This window comes from Dermacentor albipictus, chromosome 2 (assembly GCF_038994185.2).
Source record: "Dermacentor albipictus isolate Rhodes 1998 colony chromosome 2, USDA_Dalb.pri_finalv2, whole genome shotgun sequence".
NCBI classification, from domain to species: Eukaryota; Metazoa; Arthropoda; class Arachnida; order Ixodida; family Ixodidae; genus Dermacentor; species Dermacentor albipictus.
Window position 1 is genome coordinate 198449638 of NC_091822.1, and position 23421 is coordinate 198473058.

At 42.3% G+C, this 23421-nt stretch overlaps 1 protein-coding gene across 9 annotated transcripts in view; it reads right to left on the bottom strand.

Moving 5' to 3' along the window:
• The window catches only part of LOC135904515 (uncharacterized), a 103311-nt gene that overhangs the window by 24137 nt on the left and 55753 nt on the right, over positions 1–23421 (bottom strand). For 8 of the 9 annotated variants that reach the window (XM_065435311.2, XM_065435309.1, XM_065435313.1 and 5 more), the window contains one exon: positions 22200–22268. The exons of the other annotated variant lie outside the window; for it this stretch is intronic. In XM_065435311.2, the coding sequence (XP_065291383.1) occupies positions 22200–22268 (69 nt within the window). The remainder of the gene's footprint in view (positions 1–22199; positions 22269–23421) is intronic. 9 annotated transcript variants of the gene reach the window in all.

A 23421-nucleotide genomic window follows, 5' to 3' on the forward strand; every position in this document is an offset into this window, starting at 1 on the left:
AGACATAAGATTGTTCAACGAAAGCAGGTCTGCTCTTGAAAAATGTAATTAGCTGCACTGAAATTTATTTCACTGCTTGCACCTTTGGCTGCTATACTAAATCTATACTATACTATACTAAGTCTAGAGAATTTTTTTCTGTGAGCCTTACGCTATTAAAGCAGGTTTCTACTCTCTTCAATGCCATCGAAATACTAACTCGTCACCGTCTTGTTCTGATGGTCACACCTTGCCACTCTTGAAATTCATCTTTCGCCACCACTCCCCATCTGGCTAATGGGCCTCCCCTCGTTGGCAGCTTGAGCTGCTCCCAAACTCATCACACCACCTGCATTCAAGCATCATGTTGTTCGTCGCTTATCTGAGTATGAAGCTCACCTCAAGGAATTCGAGGTCTTAACAACCTGGGAACTACCAGAGTTTAATAGTGTTACAAAGACGAAAAAAGTGGGGCATAGGCGGCTGCTGGTACCATTTTGCCAAAAGTCAAGGGGTGCTGCTAACGTGCGCGGATTGGTGGAATGTACAGCTGCTGTGCTGTAGCCTACCTGCCCCTGCTTTCCCCTATTGGCCATTACGCACAACTCAAACAAAATAATGTAAGAGTGGCAATTTTTATGGTCCAAAATTTCTGAAGTTATAAATACCATGAATGCGCCCATTATGGGCCTGGTGGAAGCCCAGGCTCGACCCAAGCTTGAAGCTTCTCGGCATGAGCCTGGCTATGACCAGTGTCAAAACTTGCTTACTTGGCCCGTGAGCCGGCTCGGGCCCAGGTTTTTCGATAAGCCCGAGCCTGTGCAGTGCTCTAATACAGGCTTCCTTCATTAATCAGGTGCACCATCTCAAGTTGGCATGGTTCTCTGGCTAATTTCTAACTTAGCAAGGAAACAGCTTAAGAAAAAAATGTAGAAGAAAGGCACCACATAAGTGCTGCGCAATAAACGTGGACAAAGACGAGAACAATCCCATATTTTTTGTGGTGTTTCCACACCTTCAAAGATGAACCAATGAGCCCGATATCACACCCTCTTACATTGCACTTCTAACACTGGTGGCAGAAAGCCTTCTACAAAAAGGGAAAGGCAAAGAGCACAGCATGGATTCATATAACCCCAGAGGCAGTAAGGCTAGCAACAGTCCCTTACAAACCAAAGCTAATTGTTTACCTAATTGCGGTGACATGCAAGAATCACAAACCACTTTATGCCATTATGGAGCTGCATTGGTACACATACCTTTGGCAAGGTATGTATGCCTCGGATGTGTGATAAAGCATGTCCACTTCTATGTAGACTACGCTATTTGAGTGGTACTCAAAATACCACGGATGTGCATCCACATGAAATGGACATGCCATCATTTCAAATCAGTTGGAAAACACACTCTAAACTTGGCCTGCATGCCTTAGAGCCTGCACATATGAGGGTCATTTCAATAACATAAGTATACTGAGCAGGAGTAAAAATCAAATCACTCGTAAACTAGTGAAAGCACACTTGCACAAAACGAAAGGCAGTGACTGCATAAGTGACACAAGTTCAGCTTTTTTGACAACTGGTTGTCTCTATAGGTATTCATTACTGAAATATAAGCAAGTGCTTCTTTGTATATTTGCTCATGGGTCAGTCTTTAATAACCAATTCATGAACACCACCTACACTGTTGTCCACATATGCTTGCTTATGAGCGAGATCTTCCTTTGGTAAATATGTCCTTTAACACCAGGGTGTTTTGTTAGAGCCAACTCTTGTGGCAGAAATCGTATGTCTGCAACTTTCTGCACTATTTCTGGAGGTGCAGCAGTCTCAATGCATCACTGCAGTACCTGCATGGTAGCACACGATTCCGAAACCAGTTGTGCATGAACTCTCAGCACTTCAGTGCTCACGACTTGGGGAGCACAGATTGTGCAGGTCATGCAAGCACCATGCGAGGTGTCTGTGCTGCAGACAGTGAAGCACTGCAGTCATTTATTATTGCTCCATAGGCATATTACACATGCGGGAGAACGCACATTAGACAGGTTTGAAGGATTGACACAGGCCCTGTATGAACACGCTTGGAAATGCTTCTGCACCATTCTGGATCCTTTTCGTTTCTACCATCTTTGCATATGTCATATTTTTCGAGGAGAAGAACACATTCATGGCCATCATTCACTAGTGTCACCTTGGAGCATTATGATATCCCCTTTGACTGCCAATTAAACATCTCTTTTGGAAAGTTAGCCTCTCCACATGTTTTTGCACATAGCATTGTTAAAAACATATTAAGAATTGTGATTTATTCAGGGACATTTCATCTGCAAGTGGACTCAATGCCTGCACTCAAAAGTACTTGCAGCACAAGAACAAAAGCAACTTGAGAATTTTGCCTGGTGAAAATTATTTGCACTGCTGCACAGTCCTGGACTATGGAGCCACATCTAAATATTGCCTCTGCTTTTACAGACTCAACCCCCATGTTATCGCCCCATTTGATGTCTGCAGTGCGGCGTGTGTCTGCACTGCAACAGTCATTGGACGTCATGTGGCCGGAGCTACTCTTCTGCAGCTGCGCAAGGGCCGGGTGAGTGACAAACAAAAGCATAAAAACTGCCAACGGAATGGGCACCTGTCACATCTGTCGGCAGCAGTGCACTATGGAGCTTTCTTGTGCTTGTTTGATTCCTGATGATGAGCAAAACGAGAATAAGGTAAAAGCAGGAGCCAGCATTTCGACAAGTGGACTAGTCTTCGATCTCCCGCCTTCCCCCTATTTTTTTTCTTGTTTGATTCCTATTGCTTGTGTTTTTCTGTGCACTGAGGTACAGTTTTGTTGTGCAATGTTGAAAGGCCATTGAAGATTTGAGGCAGGAGCTATAAGACAAGTTTCAAAAAGTCAATTAGCTGAATGCAGAAATACAACAGATTCTAAAACTAAACCAGGATCTTCATGCTGAGAATGCCAAGCTGTCATGCAGAATTGAGGAACTTGGAACAATATCAACGCACTAATAACATTGAGATAAAGGGCATTCCACTTGATGGCGAACCACTAATCGTTGGAAAGCAAATTGGCGAGCTGATTAAGGAAGAGGTAGAGGCTAATATAGACATCTGCCACCGAGTGCTTACTGCTCGACGTTATGAAGCAAATCTTATTGTTCAGTTTGTCCACAGAGCTAAGAGGAATGCCTATCTTAGCAAAACCGAAAAAAAAAGACAGAATGGTTACAAAGCACTGGACTTTCAATCATCCTCAAAGGTGTTCGTAAACAAATACCTCACACACTATGGCAACCAACTTCTTGATGCTGCAGTAGAAAAGGAAAAGGAATAGCAATGGCGGTTCGTACGGATGGCTGGTGGCAAGGTGTTCATACGCAAGGATGAAAATTTGCCAGCTATTCGATTTGCCAGTATGGAAGATGTTGATAAGATGACAGTGTGAGCACCATGGCTTTCTTCTCTTTGAAAGTACAGTTAGTTTCACTGTATGAACTGTAGTTTTACAGTATGAACATAAGTATAAATATGTTGTCAGATGGCACATCATCCTGACAGAGTGCTGGTCTAATCAATTTGTTCATGCGCACAAATATGATCTCCGAACCCAACAATTTCATGGCACAGCAGCTACTTTACTTGATATATGTATAACCAATACACACCGAACTGAGTGCACTACAGGACTGTTATCCGCTAAGATAAATGATCGTCTGCCTGTATTTTGCTGCATTCCTTATGCGTACAAACGAGGGGAATGAAGGATAAGAACACTGACTCGTAGTTTTTATGCAAGAGCATTTGATCATTTCCGTTCCCTGATCCTATCAACAAATTGGTCATGCGTATTTGAAAACCAAGATACAAATGTGGCATACGAGTTGTTTCTTTAATAAAATGAATATGTGCTACAACCAAGCATTTCTGTTTAAATTGTGCAATTAGAGGAGCAGGAAAATATGAAAACCTTGGATAAATGCTGCTTTGTTAAAAATGATAGCAAGAAAAAACAGTGTGCACAAATGTTTACCAATTTCAAAATATAGATAGGGTCACAGCTGAATTAAAGCAAGCGAAAATTAAGTACTATGAACGGTTATTTGCTAAAATAAAAAATGACCCAAGGAAAGTTTGGAATGAAGCTAGAGACCTAACTTCTACGAAAAGACAGAACACAGAGATAAACAGAAGGACAGCCATTGATGTATTGACAGGCAGAGAAGTAAGTAGCAGCTGCTTTGAATGAATATTTCATTTCCAGTACCCAACATCCCAACAGGGAGGAACCCATGGCCACACCTATAGTTAACAAATTCAGTCTTACTAACTCAGTGATACTTACAGGTGTTACACCGTCTGAAGTTGTGCAACTACTGCTTAAAGTAAAGAACAATGTTTCTGCTCGGTGTGATGATGTTAAACCAGTACCAATGAAATATATAGCGGATATATGAATATATCCTCAGGAATAAGCTGCGAATAATGAACACCTTCTTCAGGAAGCGTTGGAACAAAAAGTGGACCAGGAAAAGCTCTAATGGTGAAACAAGAAATGAAATTGATTTTGTACTTTCTGCCGATCCCAGCATAGTGCAGGATCTAGAAGTGTTAGGTATGGTAAAGTGCAGTGGTCATAGGTTAGTTAGCGCTAGGATTCACCTCAATTTGAAGAGAAAAAGACTAAAATAGGTCAAGAAGAAGAAACAGGCCAGCCTAGATGCAGTAAGGGTAAAAGCATACCAATTCAGGTTGGCACTTGCAAACAAATATCCAGCCTTAGAACATAGAGACGATTATGACACAGAGGTAATGAATGAAGCCGTAACTGGGTTGGCATCAGAAGCAGCAACTGAAGTGGGAGGTAAGGAACCAAGGTAACCAGTAGGTAAGCTCTCCCAAGTAACAAAGGACCTAATAAAGAAACGACAAATAATGAAAGTGTCCAACTCAAGAGGTCACACAGAATTTGCAGAACTGTTGAAACTAATCAACAAGGAGAAAATAAGTGGTATTCGAAATGATAACGTGAGAAAGAGCGAGGAAGCAGTAAAAAATGGACGTAGCCTGAAAACAGTGAGAAGGAAATTAGGCATCGGACAAACCACTGAAAGATCGGCAGGGCAATATCATCAGCAATCTTGAAGATATAGTAAAAGCACCAGAAGAATTCTATACTGACCTGTACGGTATCCAAAGCAGTCACAATACCTCCATTCAAAATTGTAATGAACAGGTTACAGAGGCTCCTTCTATAACTAGGGATGAAGTTAGAAGAGCCTTGCAAGACATGAAATGTGGAAAAGCGGCAAAGTTGGGTGACCGGTTGATTTAATAAAAGCTGGTGGAGACATAATGCTTGAAAAATTAGTGGCCCTTTATATGAACTGTCAGTCGATTTCAAGGGTCCCAGAAAACTGGAAGAATGCAAACATTATACTAATCCACGAAAAGGGAGACGTTAAAGAATTGAAAAATTATAGGCCCATTAGCTTACTTCCAATATTATATAAAATATTAACAAAGATAATCTCCAATAAAATAAGGGCAACACCGGACTTTAGTCAACCAAAGGAACAGGCAGGTTTCAGGAAGGGATGACATGCATGACATCAATCAGATAATCAATAAATCCGCAGAGTAAAATCAGCCTCTCTATATGGCTTTCATAGATTACGAAAAGGCATTCAATTCAGTTGAGATACCAGTAGTCATAGAGGCATTATGTAATCAAGAAGTACAGGATACTTATGTAAATATCTTGGAAAGTATCTACAGTGATTACACTGCTACCCTAATTCTCCACAAGAAAAGTAGGAAGATACCAAAAAAAATTAAATTATGTGGTTTTGCGTGCCAAAACCACTTTCTGATTATGAGGCACGCCGTAGTGGAGGACTCCAGAAATTTTGACCACCTGGGGTTCTTTAACTTTCGCCCCCATCGAAATGCGGCCGCCATGGCCGGGATTCGTTCCCGCGACCTCGTGCTCAGCAGCCTAACACCATAGCCACTGAGAGGAAGATACCTACAAAGAGAGGGGTCAGACAAGGAGACACAATCTCTCCTATGCTATTCACTACGTGCTTGGAAGAAGTATTCAAGCTATTAAACTTGGAAGGCTTAGGAGTAAGCATCAACGGTGAATATCTCAGCAACCTTTGATTTGCAGATGACATTGTCCTATTCAGCAACACTGGGGATGAGTCGCAACAAATGATTGAGGACTTTAACAGAGAGAGTATAGGAGTGGGGTTGAAGATTAATATGCAGAAGACAAAGGTAATGATCAATAGCCGGGCAAGGGAACAAGAGTTCAGGATCACCAGTCAGCCTCCAGAGTCTGTGAAGGAGTACATTTACCTAGGTCAGTTACTCACAGGGGACCCTGATCATGAGAAGGAAATTTACAGAAGAATAAAAATGGGTCGGAGCATATTTGGCAGACATTGTCAGATTCTGACTGGAAGCTTATCGTTATCATTAAAAAGAAAGGTGCACAATTGATGCATTCCACCAGTGCTGACATATGGGGCAGAAACTGGGAGAGTGACAAATAAGCTCGAAAACAAGTTAAGGACCATGCAGCACGTGATGGAATGAAGAATGTTAGGCACAACGTTAAGAGACAGGGAGAGAGTGGTGTGGATCAGCGAGCAAACAGAGATAGCCGATAAAGATTCTAATTGACATCAAAAGAAAGAAATGGAGCTGGGCAGGTCATATAACGTGTAGATTAGACAACCGTGGACCATTAGGGTTACAGAATGGGTGCCAAGAGCAGGGAAGCGCAGTCGAGGACAGCAGAAGGCTAGGTGGGATGATGAAATTAAGAAATTCGCAGGCACTAACTGGAATTGGCTGGCACAGGACAGGGATAATTGGAGATCGCAGGGAAAGGCCTTCGTCCTGCAGTGGACATAAAATAGGCTGATGATGATGATGATAATTGTACCCGTCATAGTTCACACCATAAATAGAATGTTTGAAAGTGGGCTCTTTAGAGATCTTCTAACCATAGCATGAGTATACCCTATTTAAAGGAGGTGATAAACATTTAATGCAAATTACTGGTTGATATCTGTTTTATCTGCTTATCAAAGGTGTTTGAGAGTGCCCTGAATGTTAGGTTACAAAAATTGTTTAGTAAATATAATGCAATCAGTGACATGCAGCACGGTTTATAAAAAAAAAAAGAATGTTGTGAAGCAGCTCTTAATACTAAACCTAAAATAATAGCAAATATTGAAAGTAGATTGTATACATTAGGTTTATTTGTAGACCTCAGGAAAGCCTCTGATTCAGTATGCTACAATTTATTATTTAGCAAATTGGAACAGTATAGTGTACGAGGTATCATATTAGAACGTTTATGACATTACTTAACCAATCGTTATCAATATATCAGTATAAATAATGATGTTTCATCTTTTGTGGAAATCATAAGCGTTCAACAAGGATCAATACTTGGACCTCTTGTTTCTGTGTGACCTGTGTGACACTCCCGAGTCTCTTCAATTAGTTATGTATGCATACGATACTAATATATCGTTATGGGGAGAAAAAGACGTACAATATAACACTAATATACACATATATATATGTATGTATGTATGTAAAATTGTAAGCACTATTAACGTACTTTTCGTTTTTTTTCATTTGTACATAGCCATCATCATCATCCCTGTTCTTCTCCGCGCATGAGCTGGGGCATTGCCTTTTTTGGAATAAAAAGCGCTGGACAGCTTGGTCAGCCTCGGTCTTATAAAGTGGTGGAGGTACGTCAAGGCCACAATGCCCTCTTGCGTTACCGTCCTCCCTGGAGCTACGTTCTGCCAACATCTTCATCGATTAGGCGAAGTTCTCAAGTGCCTTGCAAATGCTGGTCTCCAGATCAATACAAAAAATGCAAATTTGCAAGCAAGACCATAAAAGTATAGGGCCAGGTCATCTCAAAAGATGGCATCAAGCAAGACCCCAAAAAGGTTGGTGCTGTTCTCCAGTTTCCTCGCCCCCAGCAACAGAAAGATCTATGTAGTTGCCTCGGCTTGGCATCATATTTTCGTCAATTTATGCGCAACTTCGCTCTTCTACACAAGCTACTCGTTACCGGTGCCTCTTTCACATGGACTAACGACTGCGAGTCAGCTTTTCAAGCTCTTAAGCAACATCTTACTTCCGAACCAGTGCTTCACCACTTCGATGATCGAGCCCCCACCATATTCCATACTGACGCAAGTGCACAAGGTATTGGCGCAGTACTTCTGCAACATAATGCTGCCTCTAAAGAGCAAGTTATAGCATATGACAGCCGAACACTTTCTCCAGCCGAGTGGAACTACATCATTACAGAGCAAGAGTGCCTGGCTATCGTTTGATCGATTCAGAAATTTTGCCCATACCTTTACGGCCCCCACTTCACCATCGTCACCGACCACCATGCTCTATGTTGGCTGTCATCAATGAAAAACATCTCAGGATGCTTAGGACGCTGGATACTCTGCTTGCAGGAATATGACTTTACAATAACATACAAGCCTGGAAAAAGTCATCATGATGCAGACGCATTGTCTCGCTGCCCACTCTTGCTCTTTCCTGGTAATGTGCCGTTGTCTTCCCCACCACGTGGTTCTGATGCTGCGCCTGCCTCACACCAGCTCTCGATAACGTCCCTGCACCAAGTTACGCTTTCATCACGCCCCGATTTCGTCTTGCTTCAGCTGGCCGACTCCTACTGTCGAACTCTCATGGATCGCCTTAGTGGGTTCGCCGAACCATCCAACAGTCGCTGGCGACACCAACTTCGACAATTCCGCCTTCAAGGTGGCGTGCTACACCACTACGTTTACCACCCAACAGGTCACCGGTGGGTCTCAGTTCTACCTCGCTGCCTTAGCCTGAAAGTATTAGAGGCACTTCATGACAACATATCAGCTGGCCACTTACGCTTTCACAAGACTTACGGCCGCATCAAGACCCGCTGCTTTTGGCCTGGCCTATCCACAACGGCGGCCAAATAAATTGCCTCTTGTGCATCATGTCAGCACTGCAAACGCTCGACATTCCCTCCTGCCGGTTTACTACAACCTCTCCCTTGCCCAGACACACAATTTAAATTTGTTGGCGTTGATTTATATGGTCCCTTGCCTTTGACACTCTCCGGTCACCGTTGGATTGTCACTTCAGTTGACCATTTAACAAGATATGCTGAGACTGCCCCTCTGCGATCCGGTACTGCTTCTGAGGTCGCTGAGTTTTTCTTCACCGACGCCTTATTATCGAGAAGGAAGTGGAAGTTCCAAGGACCACCCTGATATCATTCTCAAGTAGGCGGACCGTTTATTTTTGGCACATCGACCACTTTTATAGAGCCCCGCCGACACGGACGCCAAGCCTGACCCAACAAAGCTGGTGGCTGGAGCCCCGGTGACTGGAGACCCGCCTCTTTTCGGGTTAGAGCTGCAAGATGGCAGCGGTGAGCGTCGAAGGGGAAGATATAACGAGAGAAGAGTATGAGGACAAAGCAGGTTGGCATGTTGTGAAGAGAGGAGGATGTGCCAACGAGCAGACAAAATCTCACGGAACCAAGAATCAGGCAGCGCGCTTCTCCAGCGAGAACGCATTCAATAATAGGTGGAGCAAGGGACAGAAAGCAACGGTGCTTTATGCCGTCGAGAAGGGAGTGCCACAAGGAGCTGTGTTAAGCCCGATATTATTTAATTTAGTCCTCATCAATCTGAGAAGAAACCTGCCCCCTGGCGTCAAAATCACACTGTATGCGGACGACATCCGAATTTGGAGTGCGGCTCGTTCCCGCAGTACCACCCAACAACGTCTCCAGAGAGCGCTAGCAAATATATCGGCCTACCTAAATTCAAGGGGTCTGAAATTGTCCCCCGACAAAAGCGTTACCATGGCTTTCACGCGGAGGTGTATGGAAAAATACCCACTAACGTTGAGTGGTCGTGCCCTTCTATACATCAAGACGCAAAGGTTTCTTGGAGTGACGATCGATAGGAACCTCACATGGTCGCCCCAAGTGAAAAAACTGAGTGAGAAGATTTCCTCGGCGTCGCACGTATTCCGATTTTTAGCCGGATCACAGTGGGGCAGCAACTTTCGATCAATGGTGCTCCTCCATAAGGCCTACGTTGACAAAACACTATGATATTACCTCCCGATCCTGTACAAAATGTCTCCTACAAGCAAGAGAAAACTCGAGGCAGCACGAAACAACTGCCTTCGCGTATGTCTTGGCCTTCCGAAGGGGTCGTCCCGCTCAGGAACTGTAGCAGAAGCTGGATGCCTGCCTCTCGAAGTGCTATCTTCGCAGGAGACACTTCGGATTCACTTCCACCACGTCATTCATACGAAGACTCACTTTTTAAAGGCTATTTCCAGAACCCGTGCTACATCTAGCTTTGGGCAGGCCGTCGGAAGCATATCTATTTCGATTCCTGCTCAGGCGTCACAAATTATGCCGCGAAACATTTCACCATGGACACTGTCCCCACTGGAAATCGTGCCATATATACCTGGAATCAGTGCGAAAAAGAAAATGCCTCAAGCAGCGACTTATCAGACAGCTTTGGAATATATGCACAAAGAATACGCAGCCACAACGCACATTTTCACAGATGGCTCTACAACTCCACGTCGCTCATCATGCGGACTTTTTGATCCCTCTACAGGGCAACGATTCTCGTTTCGTCTTGAGCGAGCGACATCATCTACTTCAGTGGAGCTATAAGGCATTAAGGAGGCCCTTGTGTACATACTTCGACAGCAGCCGCCAAAGACATGGGTGATTTTCACAGATTCAAAAGCAGCCCTTCAAAGTATGTGGAACAGGCACAAGCTTTGCAATAATCAACCTGCAGCATTTGACATTGCTTATCTTCACCATAGGGCTAAGATTGCTGGGCATTGCATAAAGTTCCAGTGGATACCTGGCCATGTCGGTATTTCGGGAAATGAAAGAGCGGACGAAGCTGCCAGAAATGGACTCCAAGTTCAAAAGAACATTCTTTACAAAAGCCAACGCTTCAAACATGGCAAAAAAATATGCCTATCAAGAAAAAGACCGCATCTGAAATCTGCCACTTCACCAAGATAACTTTCTGCGTTACATTGACCCGGAAATGAGACTTTAAAATTCCACGACCACTTCCTCGACACTCAGAGACATTGTACCATCATCTTCGACTGAACATGGCATACACGAACAATTATCTGTACCGCATAGGGCTTACCACTAAGCCACAAAGTGATAACTGTCGCAACTTAGAGACAATTGAGCACATATTACTAGAATGCCGCGCGTACCGTGACGAGAGACAATTTTTTTAGCACCAAATGGACATGATTCACCACAAACCGTTAATATTACCGAGCACCTTAGGTCCAATGCCCGGCCCTTCAAAACAGCGACGGGTTTTGGATTTATTGTTCAAATACCTGACAGAAATTGGTCTAATAGGAAAGCTTTAAAAATTGCACACTTCCTATACAAAAGCCTAAATTTACCCACCATCTCACCTGTAAATATTAGCATCAGGTCCACTCGGACATTTCATATTTATTTTTATCCTCTTTTTCTCCCACTCTCTTCTGGAATCTTTTAATCCCATTCCCCATCCCTATACAGAGTAGCATGCCAGTGGTTATATACGCGCTGGCAAAATTCTGTTTTTCTAATAAAGAGCATTCTTTCTCTCTCTCTCTCTCTCTCTGTTGTAAACAGGAGAAATAAATTCATTCATTAAAATTGCTGTCAATATTAATGGGTGTACCCACTATACAAAACCACATTATGATGTCAACAGCAATAGCCCCATGTCTAGCTAACTATTTTCCATGACACACAATTCCACCACATATGTCTAAAGATGCATACAACATGTTATAAATGTAACTATTTTCCTTAGCATTTCTGAATTTGAGGTATTACCTTGGTGCACACAATCGTGGATGTAGCATCTGAAGAGAATATAATGTATCTTAATAGGAGAAAACTCCATAAAACCTATGATTGGTAATGATGGTAGATCATGCTTATGCACTTTTTGCAAGCCATACATGGCTGGCACTAACTTGGTGCATAGGAGGCATCAGTAAACCTTTATTTAGCTATTCAGCACATTGAAGATATATGCTTTTGAGCAAGCAAGCTTAGAAACAACCGTACAAATGCAAAAGACTTGATGCCTCTTTTTTAAATATCCAGGAATGGTCTACTCTATTCCCTGAGGGTAGGATGCTCAGCTCAGTGGTGGGAGGTGCTTGGTTCAATCCCTATTGTCCTACACCCACCGGTTTATTAGACTGGTACAAGCAGCCCCTCAGCCAGGCACCCTGCTTTCCAGGGGTGCATTGCTTGGGAGAGGTTTGTACAGACCGCTACGATTGTTGTGCAAGAACAAAGCCAAAACTCATGTCTTGTTTACATTTGCGGGGATGGTTCGTTGGTGTAGTTTCCCTTCAGAGTTACAAGTCACACGTGGAAAATAGTCATTTGCAAGAAATTTAGGGGTTTTTTTTAAAAAGGTCTTGAACCACCCTTCAGGCTTAGTGAAGAAACAGTCCTTGGATAGCATATGCTGCTGTGAACATCTCAGCCAAATTTTGCAGTCGTGCATGGTACTCGCAAGTGGAACGCGAAGTCACCTTTTTCTCGAACACTCTCTTTTCAATACAAGCCTTCTGCTCACTCTTTTCTGAATGCTTTGTTTCATGATATAGCAGATTTAAATACGCTGTTGCTACTGGTCAATAGCTCACATCAATCAAGAAAGGTGTTTGGATCAGTGCACTTCTTCCTATTGTTACTGTGCATATTTATTGACGCAGTTTAACACGTTGAAGCAAGCAGAAATCTGCTTTGGATTTAATAATAAGTACATACTTCTGGAAGAAGCTGACTATCATCTACTTACGCTCGGCTGCAGCCACCCACGTAGGAATTAAATTTTGGCCACCCTACTTATCAGTGTCGTAGCCATCGGGCCTCGCTAATTTCAAGTGTTCAACTAGCCTTGAACTATGTCCAACTTAAGGTCAGATTACATGTGCACTTTCCAACGGGCACTCACTCCTGGCCACTCCTGGTTAGACGCCTTGGCAGACTTCATAATGAGCTATTGATCATCATCATCATCATCAGCCTGGTTATGCCCACTGCAGGGCAAAGGCCTCTCCCATACTTCTCCAACTAACCCGGTCATGTACTAATTGCAGCCATGTCGTTCCTGCAAACTTCTTAATCTCATCTGCCCACCTAACTTTCTGCCGCCCCCTGCTATGTTTCCCTTGCCTGGGAATTCAGTCCGTAACCCTTAATGACCATCAGTTATCGTCCCTCCTCATTACATGTCCTGCCCATGCCCATTTCTTTTTCTTGATTTCAACTAAGACATCATTAACTCGCATTTGGTCCCCCACCCAATCTGCTCTTTTCTTATCCCTTAACGTTACACCCATCATTATTCTTTCCATAGCTCGTTGCATCGTCCTCAATTTAAGTAGAACCCTTATCGTAAGCCTCCAGGTTTCTGCCCCGTACGTGAGTACTGGTAAGACACAGCTGTTACACTTTTCTCTTGAGGGATAACGGCAACTTGCTATTCATGATCTGAGAATGCTTGCCAAACGCACCCCAGCCCATTCTTATTCTTCTGATTATTTCAGTCTCATGATCCGGATCCGCGGTCACTACCTGCCCTAAGTAGATGTATTCCCTTACCACTTCCAGTGCCTCGCTACCTATCGTAAACTGCTGTTCTCTTTGGTGGAGACTGTTAAACATTACTTTAGTTTTCTGCAGATTAATTTTTAGACCCACTCTTCTGCTTTGCCTCTCCAGGTCAGTGAGCATGCATTGCAATTGGTTCCCTGAGTTACTAAGCAAGGCAATATCATCAGCGAATTGCAAGTTACTAAGGCATTCTCCATTAACTCTAATCCCGAATTCTTCCCAATCCAGGTCTCTGAATACCTCCTGTAAACACGCTGTGAATGGCATTGGAGAGATCGTATCTCCCTGTCTGATGCCGTTCTTTATTGGGATTTTGTTGCTTTCTTTATGGAAGACTACGGTGGCTGTGGAGCCGCTATAGATATCTTTCAGTATTTTTACATACGGCTCGTCTACACCCCGATTCCGCAATGCCTCCATGACTGCTGAGGTTTCAAGTGAATCAAACGCTTTCTCGTAATCAATTAAATCTATGTATAAGGGTTGGTTATATTCCACACATTTCTCTATCACCTGATTGATAGTGTGAATATGGTCTATTATTGAGTAGTCTTTACGGAATCCTGCCTGGTCCTTTGCTTGACAGAAGTCTAAGGTGTTCCTGATTCTATTTGCAATTACCTTAGTAAATACTTTGTAGGCAATGGACAGTAAGCTGATCAGTCTATAATTTTTCAAGTCTTTGGCATCCCCTTTCTTATGGATTAGGATAATGTTAGCATTCTTCCAAGATTCCGGTACGCTCGAAGTCATGAGGCATTGCATATACAGGGTGGCCAGTTTTTCTAGAACAATCTGCCCACCATCCTTCAACAAATCTCCTGCTACCTGATCCTCCCCAGCTGCCTTCCCGCTTTGCATAGCTCCCAAGGCTTCCTTTACTTCTTCCGACGTTACTTGTGGGATTTCAAATTCCTCTAGACTATTCTTTCTTCCATTATCGTCTATTGATAGCGCTATTGCTATATACCTATTGATAGCACTTCCAAAATGCACAGGTTGGATGTGGCTGCTATCTGTCAGCCAAGTTGGTGCAGGACAAAGCTTATCCGCACCACGTAGCATGGCCAGACTGGAGCATATGAGCATGCACTCAAGCCCTGTCGTGCACAGAGCAAACCTGCGCAAACACACTATAGCTGCATGTAGGTGGGGTCTGCTATGTAGCATAGATAGCTCGGCAGCCGCAGGGTGCCCTTACAAGTCCGCTGGCTGAGCGCACTGCAGCTCGACGAGGACAACTGTGGCACTAAAACTGGTAGTAGCGGCATCTACGTGAACATCCAAAATCAAATTTGAACTACGCGCCCCGGTGAATTTCAGAAGGCAGAGTGCTGTGGGCGCACCCCGCTCCGCTCCGCTGTAGCCTTTGCAGTGCAAGTCATTGAAGACGAAACGGAAGCTATGCGACGGGGATGTTTTATTGCCACTAACTCCACTTCTGCTAAACGCACCGAAGTAGTTTTTACGACAAAGTATTTCTGACATAGTCTGTTTTAACTTCAAAGGCATTTCTCGACTTTGGTAAAAAGTGGTTCCGGGCCCCTTAAGAATATAAATTCCAAGGCGTTACGGGCCTTGAAAATGACATTTTCAAATGTAAAGGTATTTAATTTCGGAAGAGTGTTCAGACTATGCGCTGGTGTAGAGTCTCTATAGTGCCAAAGGACCATAAATAAAGCTTACCAATGTATGGCTTCTCCAATGTGGTAATTTCTCAGTATTTCCTTTTAATACTCTTTGACTGAGATCCACGGCAAGCTTAAGACTCATAACTTTCCTCTTTATGTGTGTAATAAGCTGCCCTTAGCAGCTTCACAATACAAACTCCATTTTCTATTGCACTTCTTTATTCTAGTTTCGCCCCCTGCCCCCTTGTCTTGTTTTAATTTCTTCCATTTGCAGGCCGTCATAGGATCGCTTCATTTCCACCAGCATTATTTGCATCCCTCTTGGGATGAAACTTGAATAAATTCCCAATAGTAGTGGATTCCATGGTGTCATTGGGACCAATGTACCATATGGTCTTTAAGTGTCCTTGTTGACTTGCAGTCTTGATCACACGAAATGGTCCATTATAGGCCATGCTCAGGCTTGGCCCTCTTTTTACCAGTACAAAGTCATCAACGTAGAGTGTTGGTAACATTTTATTTTGTTTCTTGTCGAAATTTCTCTTCATTCTTTCACGATACCTTGATCTACTATCTTCAGTTCCTGCTGCTTCTGTGAGCTTTATGTTCTTGTCAATGCCGAATGGAGGAGTACATCCCAGGCCAGTTGTCTAGAAGTGGTTGTGGTGAGCTAGTGCCACTTCCAGACAAAATTTCTAACCACCTGGGAATGCTGGATACATGCTAATGTATTTGATATCCCTGATAGCCCTTTCAGCTAGCCCATTTGCTGCAGGATGATAAGGAGCAGTAAACCGCAACTTGATGTTATGCTTTTCAGCCCATTCTTGTAGCCGATGACTTCGGAAAGCCGGTACATTGTCAGAGACAATTACTTTTACATTGTCAAACATTTTCCTGTTCAAAAAGGAAATTACGCTGTTAGCATCTTCTTCACCAGGTCTTGCTGCAATCATCCTGGTGAACTCAACGCACAACAGGAAGGCTTGTGTCTTCTCAACTGCTTCAGACTTTTTTCGTAGTTCCATAAAGTCTAGATGAATAACCTCAAATGGCATGTTAGAATATTGTTGTATAACCATTTTTTGTGTCGGTTGTTTAAATTTTCCTTTGTTAATCTGGCATTTATGACATGATAATACAGTCTTTTGTTTCTAGCTTCATACGAGGCCATGAGAACCTTTTTGTCAATTTCATGTAGGTCCTCCAAAAGCCATAATGGCCTCCTGATTCAGAGCTATCATGATACAGTTGCAATATTTTTGGAATTAAGGAAGTAGGAATGGCAACTCGTCCATCTTTAGTATGTTGCAAAACCTCAGTTCCTTCCCATATCCTTGCAACATTTGCCTCTTCATGATTGTCTGGAAGCATAATGGCTAATCATGACATTGCATCTGCATCTTTCGTAGAAGCTCCTGGGCAATGAGCTACTTCAAAATCAAATTGCTGGAGTTCACCCAGCCAACAAGCTATCTTTCCTTTCAGTTGCCATCTTCAATATGTATGTTAGTGCTTCATGGCCTGTGTATAGCTTGAACCTTGCACCTTCCGATTATGAACGGAAGTAGCGGATGGCTTTTAAAACTGCAAAAGCTTCTTTTTCTGTTGTGGTATAGTTCAATTCAATTTTGTTGAATGTGCATCCTTAGGTGGTCTTCTTTTTGTCCCGATTCTGTTTGGTCAGCCTCTTGATCAATAGAAACCGTATTGTCCCAATAAATATTCAGTCTCAACAACTTCATGTCTGGACGAGATAGGAGAAAATTGTACTCCACAGTGTCTAAAACTAATGCTACCACTTCTGCCTCTTTAGATTGGTACCTTACTTTCCCCCCCAGGCGTGCCCACTCACAATACTCTCTCTTGCTTACATCATACCCATGCACAAGAATTGATCGACCTTGGAATATATCTTGTGGGTTTGTGTTGCTCTTTTGAAGAATTGATACAGAAGATCCGTTGTCTACAAGTGCTCTTATGCATTGTCCATTACCCTCAATTTCTATACGTAAAAAACTAGCAGAAATCAAACAAACAGTCATTTTTTGCCATAGGGTCAGACTGAGAACCCTCATTTATTAGTTTTTTCCCAATCTGGGCAAACTGCCTTCCTCAGGCAATGATTCTCTTTCCGCGGTATGCAACAACCTATAGTGACTTCCCTCTTGGTAAACATTCTTTGGTAACCATTCATGAAACTCTGTTTCTTGATGCTTCTGCCCCTTGGACATCCCAATGCAGCTTTGTCGTTCTCTCCATACAATGGCAGGCGATCACTTAGAGTGCTGCAGCTTGAATACGTCGTTGCAATTCCCTAAGTAGGCCATGTATTATGAGCATTATAACAGATTTTAGTGGAAGTTCCGGCTCTGCAAGTTGAAGTAGTCCTCGCTTTTTGAAGAAATACTCGAGCGCTGCTCCAGACCTGTAGCGATAAAATATGCCTGTTCCCATCGCTCAAGCAGGCTGCCACGAAATGACGCGATGAAGCTCTCCTTTCCCGTGCTCCATGTATCACATTGATGTCTAGCGATATGCAGCTTGTACCATTTTCTTGTGATGCCATTTAGAAAAGGGAGCATATGATTCTTCACTCTTCTTTCATCTGTGTCCCAGCTGTTTTGTGGACAGGTGTATTCAAAGAACGCAATCCAAGCTTCTGGATTCCCTGACAAACAATCACAGGGTTCAGGTTCCAGAACCTTTGTGGGAACGCTTTATTTTGAGACTCGGAGCCGAGACAAGAATCTGAATAATTTCATTTTGCTGTGAAACTTGCTTTTGTTGAAGTTGAATCGCCTGAAGCATAACGGAGAGATATGAATGTTAAGTTGGCTCTGATACGACTGACTTCTCTACTTGCGATAGCACAAGACTGTTGAAAAAGGAGACTCCAAGATTTATCTTCATGGAACCTTTTCCTAAAAGTTCGTCCAAAGACATGATGCTTTTTGCAGAACGATAGACACGAGCTCACCTGTCGTCACATTAACGGGAAGATTGACTAGCGGATCACCAAGGAACGCGTTATTCGTGAAGACAAGGCTTTCTTTGGCTGGCTGAATGAAGGTTACCCACATCATGGATCGTACAAACCCGACTGTGCCAAACAATGTAATAAAACTGCACTTAGCAGATTCACAACACAGACTCCATTTTGTTCTATCATACTTCTTCTTTACTCTCCTTTCTTCCCCTGCCCCTTGTCTTGTTTCAATTTCTTCTATTTGCAGGCTGTCATAGGATTGCTTCAACATGTAGTGGCTACTGACATTAAGATGGCATTCAGCTATGGAGTTCTCCTCGTAAGCACAAGCTTTCAAGTTCACTTCTTGTCCATGACGGCTGCACTCAAACTGGTGACAAATGTGCTTTTGCTAATGGGACGTCATAATGTAAAAAGAAGGGCTGTGAGGTACAAGCAAGTCTCTTTGCAAATGCTGGTATTGCGCGCCAGAAAGAACAAATGCTTAGGGGTGTGTGAATAGTGAATTTTGAGACCGAATCGAATACGAATCGAATAGTGCAACAAGTGAATCGAATCGAATATTAAATAGTTTTCAAATAATGAATAGCCATTATCAAATTTTATATAAAGCAATGTTCACATCCTAGTATTATTAAAGTTATAAAGTTTCTGTCATAACATAGTAGGTCATTAAGTGTTGCTTATTAAAAGGATAAATGAAGTATTAGGAGCAAACAAGTAGTTACTTCACATGCACAGGACTCTTCGGAGAGTGCAAATGATCGCTGCACAGCCTGCTAAGTATGGCTACCTAAGTGACATAGCCTGTCTACTATGCAAGTTCTGATGTTTGATGTATATACTATGAATGTAGGGGTGAAAGTTTATCATACTTTTGCTTCAATTTTATGTTTATTTGGCCACAGTGGACATTCTCAAATATTCTAAAAAATATTCACATTTATGAATAATCACTATTCTATTTGAAGACCAAATTGTATAAGACACTATTCAATTCATCATTTGAAAGTTTCAAATATATGCACACCTCTACAGATACTGCGTCATTCAGCATGCAATATCCTAACCACAACAAACAAGAACATCTTCAATATGGGTCCTCACACACAATGTGGCTTGCATTCATTTCATGAGAGACCCATGAGGACATTCCATGTAGCCCACCTCCACTAAAAGTCTCCACAGCCTTGTGCAACACACTTATTTTTCTCTTACTATGTTGGAGTCTGGGGCCATTAACCATCCATGTGGCCAATGCTTGATACGAGACAACTGCACTAGAAAATGGATACCCTGCACTGTTCCGCAGCAAGCTGAGGTAACATCACCCCAGATGAGTGGAATCAGTCTGAGCACAGCCACAACTTACCTGAATTTCTCAAGTTCCTGAACTACGCATGATCTGGTTAGTGTAAGTGGCCAAACAGTTAAATTATGCGAACTACCTCAGCAGGCAACTAAAGTGAATGTGCAGGCAATTTTTCACTTTTCAGAATGGAGAAAGAAACTTTGTCCTTTTCAAAGCGGTTCTTTTAAACCAAAGTGAGGATCAACTGGTTTCACAAGGGTATGCGCTTACCCGTGCCTCCATATGACTGTGGGCCAGCTTTAAATAAGTGGCAACAGGGAACAAGAAAAGGGACAAGATGTGCCACCGCACATTTGGAATTGTAGTAATGTTTTGTGCCACTCAGTCTTCCCATCAGCTTTAAGCACCACACTTACTTGAACATTATAATTTCTGATAAGATAAAGAGGTACTAAACAGGCCTGAACATTGAGTCAATATTAGGCAAAGCATATAACTATAATTAATGCTTAATATTGGTGCATGTGAGTTACAAAGAGTCCACAAAATTAAGAAGGTACATAGTCCCTCCAGTGCTGGTACTATTCTTGACTATTAACATTCTCAGCTCCATATTAATGACATTCCAACCTTCCATGCACTGATTGGCGAATCACACCAATGTAGTGGTTGAATAAATCAATTGAAATTATCTCACAAGGCAGTGCAGGCCATCCTTGAGGCAGAAATTAAGCACAGCACAGTGTGTTGCACTACGTAGTCTCTCCCAGCACTGCAATCTGCATTGTTCCTGAAGTGCACACGCAGATTACGGTAAGCTAACTTGAGTGGCAAGACACACGTGGCAGATGCATGCAATCAAAGCACATGCTGCTGCATTGCAGTAGTGGTGCAGTTTCACGCTAAATTATTGCCCGAAAGCTTTCATTGTTGTAGCCACTGAATTAGTTTCCGCTGTGGTAAGCAAAGCATCACACGACACCAATCGCAGATACTCTTTGAAACCACAAGTGGCAAGCATGTATAGCAGCCAACAACAAAGAGAAAGACATGGTGTGATGTTTAAGGAAAGGCAGCATGGGAAGAATTCAGCAGCGAGTACACCACTGCGCTTAATCGCTACAAGACATGGAAGACATGGCTTTGAAACTCCTTTGTCTTTTCAAAGAACTATTGCAAGGTAGCGTTTACCGACCAGTGACATGCACGAAACAGTATAAATAATTAGATTCTGCAAGTAATTCATGTCTCCTTTAGGAACTTTCAGAATCAGCGTCAATCTCTCCATACGGTTGTCACCTAGCGGTCTAAGAACAGGCTTTGGAAGTGCCACACCACATGATCAACTAGGAAAAATCACCAGCTGACAACTGGTCCCAGCTCATCAGTCTGTGTGCCAAGTGTGGTAGTGAACTGAAAATTGACTGCGCAGGTTACATTTCTGCCATCTACTAACATTTTACAAAACCTTGTGTTTCACACAGCTAAAATGTGATGTGAAAGTAACCACCTAGATACGATATGATTACCCCATGTGGTTCAAAGCGATTCATTATAAGAACAAAGTACTAAATGGTCATGATTTTTTTGTGTGACAGGATGCGATAGCTGCATTTATTTGAGTACAGTAACATCCGCTAAGGTGTGCAAGGTCCCCATTTCGAATAACTCAAATGCACAATGTTGCCCACAGCATATGTAGACACCACTAAATTTACTAATTAGTACTGCGCTATTTTAGAATGGCATATAATTTAACTGTCTCTAATGCTCTGCCAACTGCAACAGTAATGCTGCCATATTTCCATGCCTATTGGTACTAACCCAGGATCGTAATGCGCCAGAAAAAAAATGTTTTGGTGCATTACAGGTATGTGGAATTTATGGAAAAAATAGTATTTTCTTTCTCTGAAAACATGTCGAGAGCCATCAGAGACTACAGGAAAAAAAAAACAGATGCAAGGAAGAAAGGAAAGACATGCAGAGTGTGGGTTAGTACACCCATATAGGCATGCGAGTTGCAAGATTTTGGAAGTTTACAATACACTTAAGGATATAAAAGGATGTTAGTGAAACACAAACCAGAGCATTGGACATTATGAAAAATTGTGCTGCTTAGATATATGACTGCAATATGATTTGAAGAAACCATGGAGAAGCCAGATTCCCCCCCAGTGGAACATGCCATGCTGCATGCTAGTATAGGTAACTATACCTGATTATCGGTAGAGATTAAAGAAAAGCTGTGTTTGCTCTAAAACATCACCTTCTGTAAACATTTTCAACTGCAGCTAAACAACGAGCAATGGTCACAGCTTGTGTCATATTAAGGAACGCCTGCACAACATGCAAGAATGCAGCTATGCAAAGCAGCCATAGTGAAACTAGCACACTTTTTCCAACTGGGCGCTGTTCAGCACAACCTCATATAAAGCGCAATAAAGATAAAAGAGCCAGAAGTTATGTCCATAATCTACGTGTGAAAGTCAGCCAAGCCAAACACACATTTTTAAAAACTGTTGTTTACCTTTGGCGGCCAACTTTCTGCCCCAGCAACCTGATATCGGGGACCCATTTTTCCAGCTCCTTTGTCCTCCTGAACAACACCAATAAGTGCGAAATCCATTACTGCTTTGTTACCACTACGGTGCTTCATCAAGAGTAAGAAAGAAAGCTCCAGCAATAACAGAAGAAAAAAAAGCTTCCACGTTAGTAGTGACAAGAGCAGCATATTGAGAAAACTAGTAAAGGAGGCACAGTGAACCAGGTAGATGCACACACCCAGGAAAATTTTAGCTCAACATGCAAGGACACAAGAATCAGTATACGATTAAAGGCAATTACGACCTTGCAGCTCGCAGAACTGTGAAACACATGTGTGATATTGTGGAAACAGGAAGATGCTGTGCCTAATGGCAAAATAAAAGGTAGCAAGTAAGAAAAGAAAACTAAGAAAAAATACCTTTATTTTTTTGCTTATCTTGAGCAACAGGCATACAACAAACAACTTACAAAAACTTTGCACGACTTGCTCCCAAACAATACAAAATAAGATTACCAATATAAAAAGTGTCACAACGTGTGTCACACTAATTTTGACAGTGCTATTACCTTGAATAAGCAATACCATTTACTAGAAACCACTACCTTGTATTCCACATCCTCAAGCACTGCGAAAATAACATGATACTTCTAAGGCATGCCATGTTAGCAGATGCAGGCATAAAATAATGTGGACAAGGTTTGGTGAATAAAGTTTACACCTCACCTCATCTTCTGATAAATTAACCATTGTAACTATAAAATAACCATATATGGTAGTCCCATTCGCTCCAGCCCCACTGCTTCACCAAGCAAAAGTATCAAGCACAATGAATCCCCACAAAGGTACTAGAGGTTATAAATTACAAAAGAATGCAAGAGAAATATAATATATATATATATATATATATATATATGTATATATATATATCTTCCTGATTCTGTAGCTTGTCACTGTGTAACTTTGTGCTTGAGCTTCATAAGAAATGCTGAACAACATCTTCACTGAGGTATACACTCTCATATACAGACCACATTTTCAATAAAAGTGAAGTAATCAGTTCATCAAGGCAGTGCAAAAAATCAACAGGGATTCATCAATTGTGAAGGCAAAATCCACTCTTAAAACTGTGCTTTAGATAAGTATAACTGCAACATAAGATATGCCCACAGCCGGCTTCAGCATAAGACTAACAAATAAGTGTTGT